The following is a 22,406-nucleotide window of genomic DNA, read 5'->3' as shown; positions in this document are numbered from 1 at the left end:
ATAACTGGATACAGGATCGAAAATGGCCGCCCATTCATTTCAATGGAGTTTGCTCACCCAGCGCATCCGCCGAAAAAATTTCTGACTTCCTGGTTTACTTCCTGGTACACGGGCCCATAGAGCATGCGTAGTTGAGTCACCTCCCATGATGCTCTGGGGCCTCCCATCATGCCCCGGGGCAATGTGAACGAGCGCTGCGCGCTCTGGACAAGCGCTGCGCGCTCATGAGTCCTTCAGACCGGTAATGATAGATGTACACAATGAAATTAGGGATTTATAGGGCAAATCAACCGATGCTGTTCTCAAAGTCATGGTTATAGACTATACATGGTTCATTTGTGTGTTTTTTTTAATTAAAGATAAAACGAGTCATTTTTATTGAAGATGAGACACCCCAGGTTAATAGGCTAAAATAGGGTAAAAATGTAAATAGCAGGTATCACCATGAAACTTCCCAAGTTTATTACTTACATTAAGACAAATATATTTTGTATTACAAGTTTTGTCAAGTATTATGTTTAAATATGTCAAATATTATGTTTAAATGTGGTTAATTTGTGGAGTTTTATTTTTTGGAGTAAGGATAAAACGAGTCATCTTTATAAAAACAAACAAACAAAAAAACACATGGGATTCCCCACAATAACACAAGCTGTCATATGCTATTTATCTATATACCTTTGGGTAAATCTTTTTGTCTATTAATGATCGTGCAGTCCGAATGTTAGGCGTAATTAACTTTGCATTTTCTCTGATTCTTTTACAGCTTCTGGGCTCACATTAAGTGTTATTCCTGCCTGATATCTTATTTTCACAAACCATACACCGTTGCTATTAAACATTTCCGTCTGTGATCCCCCTGGTCAGGGCGTTTAGACCGAGTGTGACCTGAGCGTCCCACCTGAGCTCTGTGCCATAGCGCGCAGCTCCAGCTCAATGAATGACAGAGGGTCTCCTGCTCAGCTGCTGCTCAACACTGATCAGAGCAGCTCCCCCTCGTTTACTGAGGTTTTATTATAAACCCAATGTCTTTTGTCATGGAAAAAAAAATTAAGAGACCACAAAAACACACCTTTGAGCCGTGTTTTCCACTTTTCTGAGTGATTATTCCGCCGAACGGCTTAGATTCAGCCATGCTCGTTCCCGAGACACACACGACCGCGCTTTGCGAGTGCACGGACAAAGCCGTGACGTCACGCCCAGAAAGAGACTTTTCTTTGACTTTTCTGGCCGTTATAAAACATTTTTGACGGATATAAAGTCCATGACTTAAAAATATAGAATACAAAGATTAGTAATTGCCGGTGATTACAGCTGGAGGTTCCTGTGAACAGTTTTAGAGGCTTCTCTTTTACTATTGCGGTCTATGGGAAAAAAGCTTTCTGGGCCCCATGGGATTTTTTGTTGCAGTACCGCGGCTGGACACTGGAAAAAATCGGCGTGCCTGCTGAGCGCGAGACTGGGGGCCTGCCCTGCCCCCTCTAACTCACTGTAGGCTTGCTAGCAGCCTCTGTGATGGCGGAGTGGGAGCAGGCCGGTCATTGGCCGTCAGACCAATCCTGCTCACCTGTGGTGGGCGGGGCCTGAGGAGAATAAAGGGAGCTCCTCTACACAGGTCTCTCTCTCTCTATCCTCTCATGCAGCAGGACATCTGCCACCTGCACTTACCATGATTTAAGTTCCCATTTTTGCATCCTTTTATACAACATTCACCCATCACACTCCACACATCCGTACACTGCAGACATGACTGATTACTGATATCCTCACACCTCACACTGGGTTATGGCTATTATTTTGATATTATTTTAATTAATAAATATACTTTAAAACTGTTGACCATTGTAACGACCAGTGATAGGCAGTAACCAGTTAGAAGTAATGCGTTACTGTAATCCGATTACTTTTTTCAAGTAACAAGTAAAGTAAGGGATTACAATTGCAAAAACAGTAATTAGATTACCTTTACTTTTCTGAAAGAAGGCTGCGTTACTGCGTTACTAAATGCACTTGTTTTGTTTTGTGAAAATATCTCATGACTTTGCGCCGCTCATACCTGAATTATGGTTCCGCGTTAAATCGACGCAGAGCATACGCCGTAGGGTACGCCGTAGGGTACGCCGTAGGGTACGCCGTATGGTACGCCGTAGGGTACGCCGTAGGGTACGCCGTATGGTACGCCGTAGGGTACGCCGTAGGGTACGCCGTAGGGTACGCCGTAGGGTACGCCGTATGGTACGCCGTATGGTACGCCGTAGGGTAGCCGTAGGGTACGCCGTAGGGTACGCCGTATGGTACGCCGTAGGGTACGCCGTAGGGTACGCCGTAGGGTACGCCGTAGGGTACGCCGTATGGTACGCCGTATGGTACGCCGTATGGTACGCCGTAGGGTACGCCGTAGGGTACGCCGTAGGGTACGCCGTAGGGTACGCCGTAGGGTACGCCGTATGGTACGCCGTATGGTACGCCGTAGGGTACGCCGTATGGTACGCCGTATGGTACGCCGTATGGTACGCCGTAGGGTACGCCGTAGGGTACGCCGTAGGGTACGCCGTAGGGTACGCCGTATGGTACGCCGTATGGTACGCCGTATGGTACGCCGTATGGTACGCCGTATGGTACGCCGTAGGGTACGCCGTAGGGTACGCCGTAGGGTACGCCGTAGGGTACGCCGTATGGTACGCCGTATGGTACGCCGTATGGTACGCCGTATGGTACGCCGTAGGGTACGCCGTATGGTACGCCGTAGGGTACGCCGTATGGTACGCCGTATGGTACGCCGTATGGTACGCCGTAGGGTACGCCGTATGGTACGCCGTAGGGTACGCCGTACCCTACGCCGTAGGGTACGCCGTAGGGTACGCCGTAGGGTACGCCGTAGGGTACGCCGTAGGGTACGCCGTAGGATACGCCGTATGGTACGCCGTAGGGTACGCCGTAGGGTACGCCGTAGGGTACGCCGTAGGGTACGCCGTAGGGTACGCCGTATGGTACGCCGTATGGTACGCCGTATGGTACGCCGTATGGTACGCCGTAGGGTACGCCGTATGGTACGCCGTATGGTACGCCGTATGGTACGCCGTAGGGTACGCCGTATGGTACGCCGTAGGGTACGCCGTACCCTACGCCGTAGGGTACGCCGTAGGGTACGCCGTAGGGTACGCCGTATGGCACGCCGTATGGTACGCCGTAGGGTACGCCGTAGGGTACGCCGTAGGGTACGCCGTATGGTACGCCGTAGGGTACGCCGTACCCTACGCCGTAGGGTACGCCGTAGGGTACGCCGTATGGTACGCCGTAGGGTACGCCGTAGGGTACACCGTAGGGTACGCCGTATGGCACGCCGTATGGTACGCCGTAGGGTACGCCGTAGGGTACGCCGTATGGTACGCCGTAGGGTACACCGTAGGGTACGCCGTATGGCACGCCGTATGGTACGCCGTAGGGTACGCCGTAGGGTACGCCGTATGGTACGCCGTAGGGTACGCCGTAGGGTACGCCGTAGGGTACGCCGTAGGGTACACCGTAGGGTACGCCGTATGGCACGCCGTATGGTACGCCGTAGGGTACGCCGTAGGGTACGCCGTAGGGTACGCCGTAGGGTACGCCGTATGGTACGCCGTAGGGTACGCCGTAGGGTACGCCGTATGGCACGCCGTATGGTACGCCGTAGGGTACGCCGTAGGGTACGCCGTAGGGTACGCCGTATGGTACGGCGTAGGGTACGCCGTACCCTACGCCGTAGGGTACGCCGTAGGGTACGCCGTAGGGTACGCCGTAGGGTACGCCGTAGGGTACGCCGTAGGGTACGCCGTATGGCACGCCGTATGGTACGCCGTAGGGTACGCCGTAGGGTACGCCGTATGGTACGCCGTAGGGTACGCCGTAGGGTACGCCGTAGGGTACGCCGTAGGGTACACCGTAGGGTACGCCGTATGGTACGCCGTAGGGTACGCCGTATGGTACGCCGTAGGGTACGCCGTAGGGTACACCGTAGGGTACGCCGTATGGTACGCCGTAGGGTACGCCGTAGGGTACGCCGTATGGTACGCCGTAGGGTACGCCGTAGGGTACGCCGTAGGGTACGCCGTAGGGTACGCCGTAGGGTACGCCGTATGGTACGCCGTATGGTACGCCGTATGGTACGCCGTATGGTACGCCGTAGGGTACGCCGTATGGTACGCCGTAGGGTACGCCGTATGGTACGCCGTAGGGTACGCCGTATGGTACGCCGTAGGGTACGCCGTAGGGTACACCGTAGGGTACGCCGTATGGTACGCCGTAGGGTACGCCGTACCCTACGCCGTAGGGTACGCCGTAGGGTACGCCGTATGGTACACCGTAGGGTACGCCGTATGGCACGCCGTATGGTACGCCGTAGGGTACGCCGTAGGGTACGCCGTACCCTACGCCGTAGGGTACGCCGTAGGGTACGCCGTAGGGTACGCCGTACCCTACGCCGTAGGGTACGCCGTAGGGTACGCCGTAGGGTACGCCGTAGGGTACGCCGTAGGGTACGCCGTATGGTACGCCGTAGGGTACGCCGTAGGGTACGCCGTAGGGTACGCCGTAGGGTACGCCGTAGGGTACGCCGTACCCTACGCCGTAGGGTACGCCGTAGGGTACGCCGTAGGGTACGCCGTATGGTACGCCGTAGGGTACGCCGTATGGTACGCCGTAGGGTACGCCGTAGGGTACGGCGTAGGGTACGCCGTACCCTACGCCGTACCCTACGGCGTAGGGTACGCCGTAGGGTACGCCGTACCCTACGCCGTAGGGTACGCCGTAGGGTACGCCGTAGGGTACGCCGTAGGGTACGCCGTATGGCACGCCGTATGGTACGCCGTAGGGTACGCCGTAGGGTACGCCGTATGGTACGCCGTAGGGTACGCCGTAGGGTACGCCGTAGGGTACGCCGTATGGTACGCCGTAGGGTACGCCGTAGGGTACGCCGTATGGTACGCCGTAGGGTACGCCGTAGGGTACACCGTAGGGTACGCCGTATGGTACGCCGTAGGGTACGCCGTAGGGTACGCCGTATGGTACGCCGTAGGGTACGCCGTAGGGTACGCCGTAGGGTACGCCGTAGGGTACGCCGTAGGGTACGCCGTAGGGTACGCCGTAGGGTACGCCGTATGGTACGCCGTAGGGTACGCCGTAGGGTACGCCGTAGGGTACGCCGTAGGGTACGCCGTATGGTACGCGGCGACGCGCGCCGTATGGTGAGCGTTGCTGCGTACCCTACGCCGTAGTCTCTGCGTCGGTGCGCGGAACCATAAATCAGCCTTCAGTGGTAATTAAACCAGAGACGACATGGAGTGTGATAGAGCAGGAGCATGCGGCGTTTAACGCCTGGAATTACAGACATTATTTTGAGTTTTACTCAGTCAAAAGTGATAAAAACATTCTGGTCCGCTGTAAAGTCTGTGTGGGAGGAAAGGAGACCCCCGGATTCCTCGTCCCCCACTGGGGCTGCAGCGCCGGCTGCCTCATCAGACTCCAGCGGGAGAACTGCCGGTGGCCGCTCTGCTGCTAAACAGGTGCAACTAGATGTAAGACCAACGGGACTTAGTGCAGCTGAATTGAAGAAGCTGCACAGAGAGAGCTGTATTTTGCCTGACACAATGTGCATAAATTTAAGACTGAAAATAATAAAAACAAGTTTAAAAATAGACCGTTTCATTTACTATTGTCATTTAATTTTATATGGTGGAATATGCACAAAGAATAGAATTAAAGTTATTCTATGCAACTTCCTAGAGCTAGCAAGATTTGAAAGTGGTGCTTTCTCTAAGCCCCGCCCCCCCCCGCCCCCACCCACGAGCGCTCCGTCCAAAGCCTCGCCCCCACAAACACGAACGCGCATACGATTATTAAACATTTTGGACAGCACATTTACAGCAAAACTACCCCATGTCTCATTCACCTGTAAGCGAGGCCGGTTTTAGGGGGGGCAGGGGGGGCTGTCCACCCAAACGTGCATCCTGCCCACCGGCGTCTCCATCCCGGAGATCGCCGGTGCGGCTGGCGGAGCGCTGCGGTGCGCTGCAGGCTCTAAAGCCACAGCTACGCCGTAGCCTACGGCGTAGCTGTGGCAACAGAGACGGCACGGCACGGCAGCCGTGTATAATAGAATTATAAACGCAATCCCTACTGGAGTTGTTATGTTATTTAAAAGTACGATGGGACAGAACTTAAATTTAAATTTGTCTTTTGATCCAACTAAACTGGAAATTGGTGAGATTTGTTTCTCCTCAAGACATAATAATAATCGTCATTTACGTTGTAACGGGCTGGTCTAAGGGGTGCCAGTCAGAGTCACGTCTGACAAATAAAAATAACTTTCAACTCAAAAATAAACAGACCTTCAACCTGTACAACAATGTGATAGTGCTCCAAAATAACCAACATACAATAAATAAACAATTATTCAGACAAGACACAACACAAGTTTCCGTTTGTTTCTTTGTATTTCAGTCCATTCCATATAACCCCGGAATTCCGGTCATTCCACTCCCGATCCCCGACTGTGTATTCCAGTATACAAAAATTAGATCCGGTCCGGGTTTTACCGCGGATCTGACAAGAGTGGATGGGTGTGTTTTGAAGTAATTTGCAGGGGTGTTGGCGTGTGCTCATTGGTTGCATTGAGAGGGGCGTGAACGGCTGGATTATTTAATGACGTCAGATCAACTGGGTCGCTACAACGTGCATTGTTTCAGAAGGATGTTGTATCAATTCCTTATGTGGTTTCTTATTGGAATAACCTTGTTAACTATCTTGATTGGAAAAAGATTTGGTCGTTACCTGCAAAATACTTAATTACAAATAAGATGAAAGAAGTATCTTTTAAAATAATTCACAGAGTTTACCCATGTAAAATGTTTCTCAAACGCTTCAACAAAGACATAGACACTGCCTGTTATTTCTGTGAAGGATCAATGAAGATGTTTTTCATTTAGTTGCTCTTTCACTACAACATTATGGTCCATATCTGTAATTTGATTTGTGTTTGTGTTGAACCACATTTCTCCCTTTGCTTTCAACATGTATTGTTTGGCTTCATTGACTATCCATCTGTAAAAAAAAAATCAATTTTATATTAATAATCTTATTATACTTTAGACAAAATGGTTTATACATAAATCCCGGTATACTAATCAAAAGCCTCTCTTTTGTATTTTTGAAAATGAGGTCAAACAATACATTAGAACCATTAGTCTCTCCACCAATGCAAAGGCCATCAAGACCCTAAGTTTATGTGCTCTTTTCAATATATTTTTGTAGTTCATTGTTTCATTGTGTCCTGATTTTCCGCCGATGAATGTATGTCTCCCCCTGGCGGTGGATTGTGCTGTTTGCATCTTGTCTTTCAATAAAAAAAAATTAAAAAAAAGAGGCTCCGTCTGCAGTACCGGCGGTGGCCGCCAGGGCGGGCGGCGCTGTGGCGGCTGATCCCGGCTCTGGTACCGGAGAAGAAGAAGCTCCGTCTGCAGCAGCTTCACATCTGGACCTGCAGTTCTGGTTCTGGTTCTGTTCTGGTTCTGGTTCTGGTTCTGGTTCTGGTCAGGACGATGGGCGCCCGGGACGACGAGTACGACTACCTGTTCAAAGGTACCGGCCCGGTTCTGTTCTGGTCCTGGTTCTGGTTCTATTAGCCGTTAGCTGCTGTCAGGGAGAGACAGGAGCTAACGGCGGCTAACGGTCATTTATGGTTCTGCGTTACACCGACGCAGAGCCTACGACGTCGGTGTAACGCCGTAGTTCTGCGTTGATTAAACGCGGAACCATAAATCACCGTAACTGTTAACATGTCCAGCTGGTGGAGTCAGGGTTCAGATTCAGAATTAGAAATAAGAGACCCCTGATTTCTGCAGCACAGGAGCCAAAACAAGCCCCAAAACTTCTAGACTGCATAAAAATGTGTTTATTTTATATGAAAAAACAAAATGCTTTGATTTAAAGTTTAAAGTGCTTAAATAGCTTTGAACCTGCATGACTGTACAGACAGAAAATCATTAATTTATTTCAATAATTCAACTAGAATATGGTGTAAAAGTTAATTTATTTCAATAATTCAACTTAAAAGGTGAAACTAATATATAACCTAGTCTTATTACTGTACATTCAAAGCAAGATATGTTAAACCTTTATTTGTTATAATTTTGATGATGGAATTGTTTATTGATTTCATAAAATCACATTTTTTGAGATTTTTTATTTGGGGTTTTCATAAACTGTGAGCCATCATCACCAAAATTATAAAAAATAAAGGCTTGAAATATCTCACTTTGAATGAAGTGGGAAATAATATATTTGTTTCACCTTAAGTTGAATTTACTACGAATTAAGTTTTGCAATATATTCAAATGTTCAGACCTTCACCTGTTTATTATGACGTCAATAAATAAGAGCATAATGATAAATGTCCGTATTGGTTCAATACGGAACGCAACTTTTAATTCCCAATTCCCAACTGGAGGTGAAGCCCGAGTCCTCCCTGCTGTCACACACACACACATATATATATATATATATATATATATATATATATATATATATATATATATATGTGTATATATTAGGGATGTCCCGATCAGGTTTTTTTGCCCCCGAGTCCGAGTCCTTTGATTTTGAGGACTTGCCGATACCGAGTCCTGATCCGATACTTTTATAAAACAATAAAAAATGAAGAAGAGAAAAGAAAATTATGCAGGATGACCCTTTTATTATATTTTAACATGTGTACTGTAAACTGAGCACATAGGAGGTAGGCAGCTTGAACATTCTTAAGTCAGTATAAAAAAAATGTCTTCACATTAGAAGTAGAACAACTTTGTTTGTGGTGTTAAAAGCAGCTTTGTCCTTGCCACCCCTCGAAATCCCCATTTGACAAATCTTACAGTTTGCGACAGCATTGTTCTCCTCGTTCACTCTGAAGTAATTCCACACAACAGACATGATAGCATAGGGCTGCTTCAGCTTCAAAACAAACAGGCGTGCTCTCCGCGCATGCGGTGCATGGCTGCCGCTCCGAGCCCACTACTCCACGTGTGCGTTGATTTATGGTCCCGCGTCACACCAACGCAGAGCCTTCAACGTAGGGTCTGGCGAAGGGTGCGCGTCGCCGCGAACCCTACGCTGTAGGCTCTGCGTCGGTGCGACGCGGAACCATAAATCAACGCACACGCGGATGTCGGCGCCAGTGAGTATTTTCACCAGACATTTTGACCGGAGAGATTATAAAATACCGGACTTCGGCATATTTTACCGGACAAAGTCCGGCAATTACCGGACAACAGAAACCCTGATATATATATATATATATATATATATATATATATATATATATATATATATATATATCCGATTCCTGATCGGCCCATAACGTCCGAGTCCGGATCGAGTCTGCAATCACGTGATCGGATCGGGACAACTCTAATATATATATATATATATATATATGTATATATATATATATATATATATATATATATATATATATATACATACATAAACTATATGTACATTTAACTTTCCCAGCCTCTTATTGCTTCCTGTCCCAACTTTTCTGAGATGTGTTGATGCCATGAAATTGAAAAACAACATATTTTAACCTTAAAATTATTCATTTCCTCAGTTTGAACATTTGGTGTGTCATCTATGTTGTATTCTGAATACAATATTGAAATTTGAAACTTCCACATAACTGCATTCTATTTTTATTCACAATTTGTACAGTGTCCCAACTTTTTTGGAATTGGGTTTGTAAGTTTACAGAGATAAATATACTGTAACATATTTATTCAGTTCCAAAATTCACCTTCATTGTTTGTTTGAATTGCAGAAGAAAAGTGTCTGAAATAAATGGAAATATTAAAATTCTCACCTAATATTTACCACACATGTCTCTGTCCCCGTGTCCCCAGTCGTCCTCATCATTATCTAGTTCTACTGTAACCATGGTGATAAAATGTCTGTCCCCCAGTCGTCCTCATCGGGGACTCCGGCGTGGGGAACAGCTAGCTAACATGTCTCTGTCTGTCCCCAGTCGTCCTCATCGGGGACTCCGGCGTGGGGAACAGCTAGCTAACATGTCTCTGTCTGTCCCCAGTCGTCCTCATCGGGGACTCCGGCGTGGGAAGGAGCTAGCTAACATGTCTCTGTCTGTCCCCAGTCGTCCTCATCGGGGACTCCGGCGTGGGGAACAGCTAGCTAACATGTCTCTGTCTGTCCCCAGTCGTCCTCATCGGGGACTCCGGCGTGGGGAACAGCTAGCTAACATGTCTCTCTGTCCCCAGTCGTCCTCATCGGGGACTCCGGCGTGGGGAACAGCTAGCTAACATGTCTCTCTCTGTCCCCAGTCGTCCTCATCGGGGACTCCGGCGTGGGAAGGAGCTAGCTAACATGTCTCTGTCTGTCCCCAGTCGTCCTCATCGGGGACTCCGGCGTGGGGACGAGCTAGCTAACATGTCTCTGTCTCCAGTCGTCCTCATCGGGGACTCCAGCGTGGGGAACAGCTAGCTAACATGTCTGTCTGTCCCCAGTCGTCCTCATCGGGGACTCCGGCGTGGGGACGAGCTAGCTAACATGTCTCTGTCTGTCCCCAGTCGTCCTCATCGGGGACTCCGGCGTGGGGACGAGCTAGCTAACATGTCTCTGTCTGTCCCCAGTCGTCCTCATCGGGGACTCCGGCGTGGGGAACAGCTAGCTAACATGTCTCTCTGTCCCCAGTCGTCCTCATCGGGGACTCCGGCGTGGGGAACAGCTAGCTAACATGTCTCTCTGTCCCCAGTCGTCCTCATCGGGGACTCCGGCGTGGGGAAGTCCAACCTTCTGTCTCGCTTCACGAGGAACGAGTTCAACCTGGAGAGCAAGAGCACGATCGGCGTGGAGTTCGCTACACGTAGCATAGCGGTGGACGGGAGGACGGTGAAGGCCCAGATCTGGGACACGGCGGGACAGGAGCGCTACCGCGCTATCACCTCCGCGTGAGTAGCCGCTACCGCTACCGCGCCCTGCTAACGGCTGTGTCTTTTCGCTAGCTACTACCGCGGCGCGGTGGGGGCCCTGCTAACGGCTGTGTCTCTTCTTAGCTACTACCGCGGCGCGGTGGGGGCCCTGCTAACAGCTGTGTCTCTTCTTAGCTACTACCGCGGCGCGGTGGGGGCCCTGCTAACGGCTGTGTTTCTTCGTTAGCTACTACCGCGGCGCGGGCCCTGCTAACGGCTGTGTCTCTTCTTAGCTACTACCGCGGCGCGGTGGGGGCCCTGCTGGTCTACGACATCGCGAAGCACCTGACCTACGAGAACGTGGAGCGCTGGCTGAAGGAGCTGCGAGATCACGCCGACGGAAACATCGTCATCATGCTGGTGGGAAACAAGAGCGACCTGCGGCACCTGAGGGCGGTGCCCGCCGACGAGGCCCGCGCCTTCGCAGGTCAGAGGTCACGGGGGGCGGGGGGGTCACGGGGGCCGGGGGTCACGGGGTTCACGGGGGGGTCAGAGGTCACGGGGGGGTCAGGGGGTCAAGGGGTTAGCCGTCCTGCACAGACATATAAACGTATCCTCCCATCCAGTGCTGAGCCGTACGTCAGCGTCGCCGCCATGTTGGATGTTCAAGACTGTAAACTAATACAAGTAAATGGACTTATTTTCATAAAGCATCTTTCTACAAAGAAATGTACGTTTTACGTCTCATTTATTCATTCACACACATAATTTTTTCCTCTTTCCTCTTTTTTCCCTCATTCTTTCAATTTTTTTCCTCCCTTTTTTCCTTTTTTTCTAATTTTTTCCTCTTTTTCTCCTCATTTTTCCTCATTTTCATAAAGCATCTTTCTACAAAGAAATGTACGTTTTAAGTCTCATTTATTCATTCACACACGTCATTTTTTCCTCTTTTTTTCTCTTTTTTTCCTCTTTTTTCCAAATTTTTCTCACAAAAATAAGAAAAATAGAGAAACATATTTTCTCATCAACAAAACATATTTAAAATGTTTTAAGTATCAAAATAACATAAGTCATGTAACGAAGGTGCTCTTTGGTGGAAAAAAGGATGTCAAAAAATAAGAAGAATCCAAGACACTCTTCTTCAATTATAAAAAGCCTTTATTTGAAATGGCTATTTCATGTAGAAGATTTTAAAAAATCATCTTATATTTGAAGAAGAGTGCCTTGGATTGTTCTTATTTTATAACAAAATAACCTATTGGAACCATTTTTCAGACAAAAATAACGTTCTTGTTTTTGTGAGGGGGATATAAATAGTTTTGTTGTCTATAGCTGATAGAACATGAATTACTCCTATGTGGGATCAATAAAGTTCTTATATTTACCATCTGGGAAAATTAAATATATTATATTTGGTCCTAACTGTTTCCAAGTATATTAGTGCGTGTGTGAATGAATAAATGAGACGTAAAACGTACATTTCTTTGTAGAAAAGCGCTTTATGAAAATAAGGAAAAAAGAGAAAAATATGAAAAAAGGAGAAAAAAGGAGAAAAAAAGAGGAAAAAAATATGAAAAAAGGAGAAAAAAAGAGGAAAAAAATATGAAAAAAGGAGAAAAAAAGAGGAAAAAAATATGAAAAAAGGAGGAAAAAAAGAGAAAAAATAGGAGAAAAATAGGAAAAAGTTGAAAAAAGGAAAAAAAATTAAAAAAATACGGAAAAGAGGAAAAAAATTAAAAAAGAGGAAAAAAAGATGAAGAAAAGAGAAAAAAAGCAGAAAAAAGAGGGGAAAAAAGGAGGAAAAAATAGGAATAAAAAAGAAAAAAGGACGAAAAGTGTGTGTGTGAATGAATAAATGAGACGTAAAACGTACATTTCTTTGTAGAAAGACGCTTTATGAAAATAAGGAAAAAAGAGGAAAAAAAGAGAAAAAATAGGAGAAAAATAGGAAAAAGTTGAAAAAAAGGAAAAAATTGAAAAAAGAGGGAAAAAAAGAAAAAAGAAAAGAGGAAAAAATTAAAAAAGAGGAACAAAGAGGAAAAAAAGATGAAGAAAAGAGAGAAAAAAGAGGGGAAAAAAGGAGGAAAAAAAGAGGAATAAAAAAGAAAAAAGGACGAAAAAAGTGCATGTGTGAATGAATAAATGAGACGTAAAACGTACATTTATTTGTAGAAAGACGCTTTATGAAAATAAGGAAAAAAGAGAAAAAGAAGAAAAAATAGGAAAAAAGGAGAAAAAAAGAGGAAAAAAGAGGAAAAAAGGAAAAAAATAGGAAATAAATAAAAGAAGGAAAAAGGTAAAAATAGAAAAAAAGAGAAAAAAGAGGGGAAAAAAGTAAAAAAGAGATAAAAAGAGGAAAAAGGTGAATGTGTGAATGAATAAATGAGACGTAAAACGTACATTTCTTTGTAGAAAGATGCTTTATGAAAATAAGTCCATTTACTTGTATTAGTTTACAGTCTTGAACATCCAATATGGCGGCGACGTTGACGTTTGGCAGCTCGGTGGGAGGAGGAGGAGACATGGATGTGACCTGCAGGGGGGGTCAGGGGTCAGAGGTCACCGTCTAACTTCCTCTTCCTCCCCAGAGAAGAACGGTCTGTCCTTCCTGGAGACGTCAGCGCTGGATTCAACTAACGTGGAGACGGCGTTTCAGACAATCCTGACAGGTCAGTCCAGTACTGATGAGCAGGCTGTTACAGTAGTCCAGTACTGATGAGCAGGCTGTTACAGTAGTCCAGTACTGATGAGCAGGCTGTTACAGTAGTCCAGTACTGATGAGCAGGCTGTTACAGTAGTAGATACTGATGAGCAGGCTGTTACAGTAGTTGATACTGATGAGCAGGCTGTTACAGTAGTTGATACTGATGAGCAGGCTGTTACAGTAGTTGATACTGATGAGCAGGCTGTTACAGTAGTCCAGTACTGATGAGCAGGCTGTTACAGTAGTCCAGTACTGATGAGCAGGCTGTTACAGTAGTCCAGTACTGATGAGCAGGCTGTTACAGTAGTCCAGTACCGATGAGCAGGCTGTTACAGTAGTCCAGTACTGATGAGCAGGCTGTTACAGTAGCAGATACTGATGAGCAGGCTGTTACAGTAGTCCAGTACTGATGAGCAGGCTGTTACAGTAGTCCAGTACTGATGAGCAGGCTGTTACAGTAGTCCAGTACTGATGAGCAGGCTGTTACAGTAGTCCAGTACTGATGAGCAGGCTGTTACAGTAGTCCAGTACTGATGAGCAGGCTGTTACAGTAGTCCAGTACTGATGAGCAGGCTGTTACAGTAGTCCAGTACTGATGAGCAGGCTGTTACAGTAGTAGATACTGATGAGCAGGCTGTTACAGTAGTTGATACTGATGAGCAGGCTGTTACAGTAGTTGATACTGATGAGCAGGCTGTTACAGTAGTTGATACTGATGAGCAGGCTGTTACAGTAGTTGATACTGATGAGCAGGCTGTTACAGTAGTTGATACTGATGAGCAGGCTGTTACAGTAGTTGATACTGATGAGCAGGCTGTTACAGTAGTTGATACTGATGAGCAGGCTGTTACAGTAGTAGATACTGATGAGCAGGCTGTTACAGTAGTCCAGTACTGATGAGCAGGCTGTTACAGCAGTTGATACTGATGAGCAGGCTGTTACAGTAGTTGATACTGATGAGCAGGCTGTTACAGTAGTCCAGTACTGATGAGCAGGCTGTTACAGTAGTTGATACTGATGAGCAGGCTGTTACAGTAGTAGATACTGATGAGCAGGCTGTTACAGTAGTCCAGTACTGATGAGCAGGCTGTTACAGTAGTTGATACTGATGAGCAGGCTGTTACAGTAGTAGATACTGATGAGCAGGCTGTTACAGTAGTCCAGTACTGATGAGCAGGCTGTTACAGTAGTTGATACTGATGAGCAGGCTGTTACAGTAGCAGATACTGATGAGCAGGCTGTTACAGTAGTCCAGTACTGATGAGCAGGCTGTTACAGTAGTCCAGTACTGATGAGCAGGCTGTTACAGTAGTCCAGTACTGATGAGCAGGCTGTTACAGTAGTTGATACTGATGAGCAGGCTGTTACAGTAGTCCAGTACTGATGAGCAGGCTGTTACAGTAGTCCAGTACCGATGAGCAGGCTGTTACAGTAGTTGATACTGATGAGCAGGCTGTTACAGTAGTCCAGTACTGATGAGCAGGCTGTTACAGTAGTCCAGTACTGATGAGCAGGCTGTTACAGTAGTCCAGTACTGATGAGCAGGCTGTTACAGTAGTTGATACTGATGAGCAGGCTGTTACAGTAGTTGATACTGATGAGCAGGCTGTTACAGTAGTCCAGTACTGATGAGCAGGCTGTTACAGTAGTCCAGTACTGATGAGCAGGCTGTTACAGTAGTAGATACTGATGAGCAGGCTGTTACAGTAGTTGATACTGATGAGCAGGCTGTTACAGTAGTCCAGTACTGATGAGCAGGCTGTTACAGTAGTTGATACTGATGAGCAGGCTGTTACAGTAGTCCAGTACTGATGAGCAGGCTGTTACAGTAGTTGATACTGATGAGCAGGCTGTTACAGTAGTCCAGTACTGATGAGCAGGCTGTTACAGTAGTCCAGTACTGATGAGCAGGCTGTTACAGTAGTCCAGTACTGATGAGCAGGCTGTTACAGTAGTCCGGTACTGATGAGCAGGCTGTTACAGTAGTCCAGTACTGATGAGCAGGCTGTTACAGTAGCAGATACTGATGAGCAGGCTGTTACAGTAGTCCGGTACTGATGAGCAGGCTGTTACAGTAGTCCGGTACTGATGAGCAGGCTGTTACAGTAGTCCGGTACTGATGAGCAGGCTGTTACAGTAGTCCGGTACTGATGAGCAGGCTGTTACAGTAGTCCAGTACTGATGAGCAGGCTGTTACAGTAGTTGATACTGATGAGCAGGCTGTTACAGTAGTTGATACTGATGAGCAGGCTGTTACAGTAGTTGATACTGATGAGCAGGCTGTTACAGTAGTAGATACTGATGAGCAGGCTGTTACAGTAGTCCAGTACTGATGAGCAGGCTGTTACAGTAGTCCAGTACTGATGAGCAGGCTGTTACAGTAGTCCAGTACTGATGAGCAGGCTGTTACAGTAGTCGATACTGATGAGCAGGCTGTTACAGTAGTCCAGTACTGATGAGCAGGCTGTTACAGTAGTAGATACTGATGAGCAGGCTGTTACAGTAGTCCAGTACTGATGAGCAGGCTGTTACAGTAGTCCAGTACTGATGAGCAGGCTGTTACAGTAGTCGATACTGATGAGCAGGCTGTTACAGTAGTCCAGTACTGATGAGCAGGCTGTTACAGTAGTCCAGTACTGATGAGCAGGCTGTTACAGTAGTTGATACTGATGAGCAGGCTGTTACAGTAGTAGATACTGATGAGCAGGCTGTTACAGTAGTCCAGTACTGATGAGCAGGCTGTTACAGTAGTTGATACTGATGAGCAGGCTGTTACAGTAGTTGATACTGATGAGCAGGCTGTTACAGTAGTCCAGTACTGATGAGCAGGCGGTTACAGTAGTTGATACTGATGAGCAGGCTGTTACAGTAGTTGATACTGATGAGCAGGCTGTTACAGTAGTCCAGTACTGATGAGCAGGCTGTTACAGTAGTCCAGTACTGATGAGCAGGCTGTTACAGTAGTCGATACTGATGAGCAGGCTGTTACAGTAGTCGATACTGATGAGCAGGCTGTTACAGTAGTCCAGTACTGATGAGCAGGCTGTTACAGTAGTTGATACTGATGAGCAGGCTGTTACAGTAGTAGATACTGATGAGCAGGCTGTTACAGTAGTCCAGTACTGATGAGCAGGCTGTTACAGTAGTCCAGTACTGATGAGCAGGCTGTTACAGTAGTCCAGTACTGATGAGCAGGCTGTTACAGTAGTAGATACTGATGAGCAGGCTGTTACAGTAGTCCAGTACTGATGAGCAGGCTGTTACAGTAGTCCAGTACTGATGAGCAGGCTGTTACAGTAGTCCGGTACTGATGAGCAGGCTGTTACAGTAGTCCGGTACTGATGAGCAGGCTGTTACAGTAGTCCAGTACTGATGAGCAGGCTGTTACAGTAGTTGATACTGATGAGCAGGCTGTTACAGTAGTTGATACTGATGAGCAGGCTGTTACAGTAGTAGATACTGATGAGCAGGCTGTTACAGTAGTCCAGTACTGATGAGCAGGCTGTTACAGTAGTCCAGTACTGATGAGCAGGCTGTTACAGTAGTAGATACTGATGAGCAGGCTGTTACAGTAGTCCAGTACTGATGAGCAGGCTGTTACAGTAGTCCAGTACTGATGAGCAGGCTGTTACAGTAGTCGATACTGATGAGCAGGCTGTTACAGTAGTCCAGTACTGATGAGCAGGCTGTTACAGTAGTCCAGTACTGATGAGCAGGCTGTTACAGTAGTAGATACTGATGAGCAGGCTGTTACAGTAGTCCAGTACTGATGAGCAGGCTGTTACAGTAGTTGATACTGATGAGCAGGCTGTTACAGTAGTTGATACTGATGAGCAGGCTGTTACAGTAGTCCAGTACTGATGAGCAGGCGGTTACAGTAGTTGATACTGATGAGCAGGCTGTTACAGTAGTTGATACTGATGAGCAGGCTGTTACAGTAGTCCAGTACTGATGAGCAGGCTGTTACAGTAGTCCAGTACTGATGAGCAGGCTGTTACAGTAGTCGATACTGATGAGCAGGCTGTTACAGTAGTCGATACTGATGAGCAGGCTGTTACAGTAGTCCAGTACTGATGAGCAGGCTGTTACAGTAGTTGATACTGATGAGCAGGCTGTTACAGTAGTAGATACTGATGAGCAGGCTGTTACAGTAGTCCAGTACTGATGAGCAGGCTGTTACAGTAGTCCAGTACTGATGAGCAGGCTGTTACAGTAGTCCAGTACTGATGAGCAGGCTGTTACAGTAGTAGATACTGATGAGCAGGCTGTTACAGTAGTCCAGTACTGATGAGCAGGCTGTTACAGTAGTCCAGTACTGATGAGCAGGCTGTTACAGTAGTCCGGTACTGATGAGCAGGCTGTTACAGTAGTCCGGTACTGATGAGCAGGCTGTTACAGTAGTCCAGTACTGATGAGCAGGCTGTTACAGTAGTTGATACTGATGAGCAGGCTGTTACAGTAGTTGATACTGATGAGCAGGCTGTTACAGTAGTAGATACTGATGAGCAGGCTGTTACAGTAGTCCAGTACTGATGAGCAGGCTGTTACAGTAGTCCAGTACTGATGAGCAGGCTGTTACAGTAGTAGATACTGATGAGCAGGCTGTTACAGTAGTCCAGTACTGATGAGCAGGCTGTTACAGTAGTCCAGTACTGATGAGCAGGCTGTTACAGTAGTCGATACTGATGAGCAGGCTGTTACAGTAGTCCAGTACTGATGAGCAGGCTGTTACAGTAGTTGATACTGATGAGCAGGCTGTTACAGTAGTAGATACTGATGAGCAGGCTGTTACAGTAGTCCAGTACTGATGAGCAGGCTGTTACAGTAGTTGATACTGATGAGCAGGCTGTTACAGTAGTTGATACTGATGAGCAGGCTGTTACAGTAGTCCAGTACTGATGAGCAGGCGGTTACAGTAGTTGATACTGATGAGCAGGCTGTTACAGTAGTTGATACTGATGAGCAGGCTGTTACAGTAGTCCAGTACTGATGAGCAGGCTGTTACAGTAGTCCAGTACTGATGAGCAGGCTGTTACAGTAGTCGATACTGATGAGCAGGCTGTTACAGTAGTCGATACTGATGAGCAGGCTGTTACAGTAGTCCAGTACTGATGAGCAGGCTGTTACAGTAGTTGATACTGATGAGCAGGCTGTTACAGTAGTAGATACTGATGAGCAGGCTGTTACAGTAGTCCAGTACTGATGAGCAGGCTGTTACAGTAGTCCAGTACTGATGAGCAGGCTGTTACAGTAGTCCAGTACTGATGAGCAGGCTGTTACAGTAGTAGATACTGATGAGCAGGCTGTTACAGTAGTCCAGTACTGATGAGCAGGCTGTTACAGTAGTCCAGTACTGATGAGCAGGCTGTTACAGTAGTCCAGTACTGATGAGCAGGCTGTTACAGTAGTCGATACTGATGAGCAGGCTGTTACAGTAGTCCAGTACTGATGAGCAGGCTGTTACAGTAGTTGATACTGATGAGCAGGCTGTTACAGTAGTAGATACTGATGAGCAGGCTGTTACAGTAGTCCAGTACTGATGAGCAGGCTGTTACAGTAGTCCAGTACTGATGAGCAGGCTGTTACAGTAGTTGATACTGATGAGCAGGCTGTTACAGTAGTCCAGTACTGATGAGCAGGCTGTTACAGTAGTTGATACTGATGAGCAGGCTGTTACAGTAGTCCAGTACTGATGAGCAGGCTGTTACAGTAGTCCAGTACTGATGAGCAGGCTGTTACAGTAGTCCAGTACTGATGAGCAGGCTGTTACAGTAGTCCAGTACTGATGAGCAGGCTGTTACAGTAGTCCAGTACTGATGAGCAGGCTGTTACAGTAGTCCAGTACTGATGAGCAGGCTGTTACAGTAGTCCAGTACTGATGAGCAGGCTGTTACAGTAGTCCAGTACTGATGAGCAGGCTGTTACAGTAGTTGATACTGATGAGCAGGCTGTTACAGTAGTCCAGTACTGATGAGCAGGCTGTTACAGTAGTCCAGTACTGATGAGCAGGCTGTTACAGTAGTCCAGTACTGATGAGCAGGCTGTTACAGTAGTCCAGTACTGATGAGCAGGCTGTTACAGTAGTCCAGTACTGATGAGCAGGCTGTTACAGTAGTTGATACTGATGAGCAGGCTGTTACAGTAGTCCAGTACTGATGAGCAGGCTGTTACAGTAGTCCAGTACTAATGAGCAGGCTGTTACAGTAGTTGATACTGATGAGCAGGCTGTTACAGTAGTTGATACTGATGAGCAGGCTGTTACAGTAGTCCAGTACCGATGGTCCAGGTCCAGGTCTAGTCCTGACCCGGTCTCTCCCCCACAGAGATCTACCGGATCGTGTCCCAGAAACAGATGTCTGAGCGTCAGGACGGAGAGTCTCCCAGCAACAACGTGGTCAACATCCAGGTCCAGCCCACGGAGAACAAGCCAAAGATGCAGTGCTGCCAGAACATCTAGTCCTGGTCCTGGTGGGGACCCTGGTCCTGGTCCTGGTCCTGGTCCTGGTGGGGACCCTGGTCCTGGTCCTGGTCCTGGTCCTGGTCCTGGTCCCTGGTCCCTGGTCCTGGTCCTGGTCCTGGTCCTGGTGGGGACCCTGGTCCTGGTCCTGGTCCTGGTCCTGGTCCTGGTCCTGGTCCTGGTGGGGACCCTGGTCCTGGTCCTGGTCCTGGTCCCGACCCCTGAAGGACTGCCCCCCCTCTTTAGGTTCTGCAGGACAGCAGTTTCAAATCACCGTAAGCCTGAGTTCTGGTTCTGCGTCAAATCGACGGCGTGTGATACGGGTCGACGCGTAGCACACGCCGTCGCTGACGCCGTGACCGACACCGTCGCTGACGCCGTGACCGACGCCGTCGCTGACGCCGTCACTGACACCGTCGCTGACGCCGTCGCTGACGCCGTCGCTGACGCCGTCACCGACCTGCTCCTCCCGAAAATTATAACTACTCGTGGAGGCGACGCAGACCACACGCAGACGAGAGGGCTGTGATTGGTTCTTGGTAGCAACGCATTTCCTGTTTCCGGTTTGAAACAGTCGTGAACTTTCAGCCTCTTTTCTTCGTGTTGTGGGTGATTTTTTTTGTTTTGGTTTTTTGCACAATAGTTGTCCACTTTGACCGGACAAAGTCGGATAAACCATTCAGGAAAAGATGGTGAATTAGCGGTCACGGGGGGAACTGCACCGCGGAGAAATGGAGTGACGGAGAAGTCCGAAGGTTCACGACAGCGTCGTGGCGACGGCGTCGTGGCGACGGCGTCACGGCGACGTCGTCACGGCGACAGCGTCACGGCAACGGTCTCACGGCGACGGCATTACGGCGACGGCGTTACGGCGACGGTGTCACGGCGACGGCGTCGCGTCACGGCGACGGCGTCACGGCGACGGCGTCACGGCGACGGTGTCACGGCGACGTCACGGTGACGGCGTGTGCTCTGCGTTGGTTTAACGCAGAACCTTAACTCAAGCTTTAGATTCATGAAGCTGCGGCACCGAAATGTCTGATTATGAATGTTAATCCTTCACCTCCTTGTTTCTCCTTCACCTCCTTGTTTCTCCTTCACCTCCTTGTTTCTCCTTCACCTCCTTGTTTCTCCTTCACCTCCTTGTTTCTCCTTCACCTCCGTTCCTCCTCTCATTTCTTGTGTGAATATGAATCACATCACATGCTCTGAAGGTTCCCAGCACCCGCTTAGCCCCGCCCCCTCACCTGAGGCCCCGCCCCCTCACCCGCTTAGCCCCGCCCCCTCACCCGAGGTCCCGCCCCCTCACCTGAGGCCCCGCCCCCTCACCTGAGGCCCCGCCCCCTCACCCGCTTAGCCCCGCCCCCTCAGCTGCTTAGCTCCGCCTCCTCACCTGAGGCCCCGCCCCCTCACCCGCTTAGCCCCGCCCCCTCAGCTGCTTAGCTCCGCCCCTCACCTGGAGCCCCGCCCCCTCACCTGAGGCTCCGCCCCCTCACCCGCTTAGCCCCGCCCCCTCAGCTGCTTAGCCCCGCCCCCTCAGCTGCTTAGCTCCGCCCCCTCACCTGGAGCCCCGCCCCCTCACCTGAGGCCCCGCCCCCTCACCCGCTTAGCCCCGCCCCCCCAGCTGCTTAGCTCCGCCCCCTCACCTGAGGCCCCGCCCCCTCACCTGCGGCCCCGCCCCCTCACCTGGAGCCCCGCCCCCTCACCTGGAGCCCCGCCCCCTCACCTGCGGCCCCGCCCCCTCACCTGGAGCCCCGCCCCCTCACCTGGAGCCCCGCCCCCTCACCTGGAGCCCCGCCCCCTCACCTGGAGCCCCGCCCCCTCACCTGAGGCCCCGCCCCCTCACCTGCGGCCCCGCCCCCTCACCTGGAGCCCCGCCCCCTCACCTGGAGCCCCGCCCCCTCACCTGGAGCCCCGCCCCCTCACCTGAGGCCCCGCCCCCTCACCTGTCCGGTCTATAACCATCAGTCACATGACTCTCACCTGCTGCCTCGTCTCCAACACGTCGCTTCACGTTGAGTCGCCTTAGTAGATCATGGTGGCCCCCCGGTAGCCCCGGTAGCCCTGGTGGCCCCCAGGGGCCCCCGGTAGCCCTGGTGGCCCCCAGGGGCCCCCGGTAGCCCTGGTGGCCCCGGTAGCCCTGGTGGCCCCCAGGGGCCCCCGGTAGCCCCAGGGGCCCCCGGTAGCCCTGGTGGCCCCCAGTAGCCCTGGTGGCCCCCAGGGGCCCCCCGGTAGCCCTGGTGGCCCCCAGGACCCCCCACTAGCCCTGGTGGCCCCCCGGTGGCCCCGGTAG

At 49.2% G+C, this 22,406-nt stretch overlaps 1 protein-coding gene across 1 annotated transcript; it reads left to right on the top strand.

Moving 5' to 3' along the window:
- The first annotated feature begins 7,475 nt into the window (after nucleotides 1-7,475).
- LOC133418588 (ras-related protein Rab-11A) lies at nucleotides 7,476-21,486 on the top strand. Its single transcript, XM_061707360.1, has 5 exons — nucleotides 7,476-7,614; nucleotides 10,796-10,991; nucleotides 11,246-11,439; nucleotides 13,541-13,621; nucleotides 19,980-21,486. The coding sequence occupies exons 1-5, from the start codon at nucleotides 7,575-7,577 to the stop codon at nucleotides 20,111-20,113; spliced, it is 645 nt and encodes a 214-aa protein (XP_061563344.1). The 5' UTR covers nucleotides 7,476-7,574; the 3' UTR covers nucleotides 20,114-21,486.
- Nucleotides 21,487-22,406: the final 920 nt, after the last annotated feature.

Source organism: Cololabis saira, chromosome 2, assembly GCF_033807715.1.
Source record: "Cololabis saira isolate AMF1-May2022 chromosome 2, fColSai1.1, whole genome shotgun sequence".
Lineage (NCBI taxonomy): Eukaryota > Metazoa > Chordata > Actinopteri > Beloniformes > Belonidae > Cololabis > Cololabis saira.
This window is presented reverse-complemented; position numbering and strand designations above follow the sequence as displayed.

Excerpts from the sequence above, each read along its gene's own strand:
- LOC133418588 (XM_061707360.1), top strand. The coding sequence starts at position 7,575 with ATGGGCGCCCGGGACGACGAGTACGACTACCTGTTCAAAG. Across the intron at positions 7,615-10,795 it reads GTACGACTACCTGTTCAAAG|TCGTCCTCATCGGGGACTCC; the intron begins GTACCGGCCCGG and ends CTCTGTCCCCAG. Across the intron at positions 11,440-13,540 it reads CGAGGCCCGCGCCTTCGCAG|AGAAGAACGGTCTGTCCTTC; the intron begins GTCAGAGGTCAC and ends CTTCCTCCCCAG.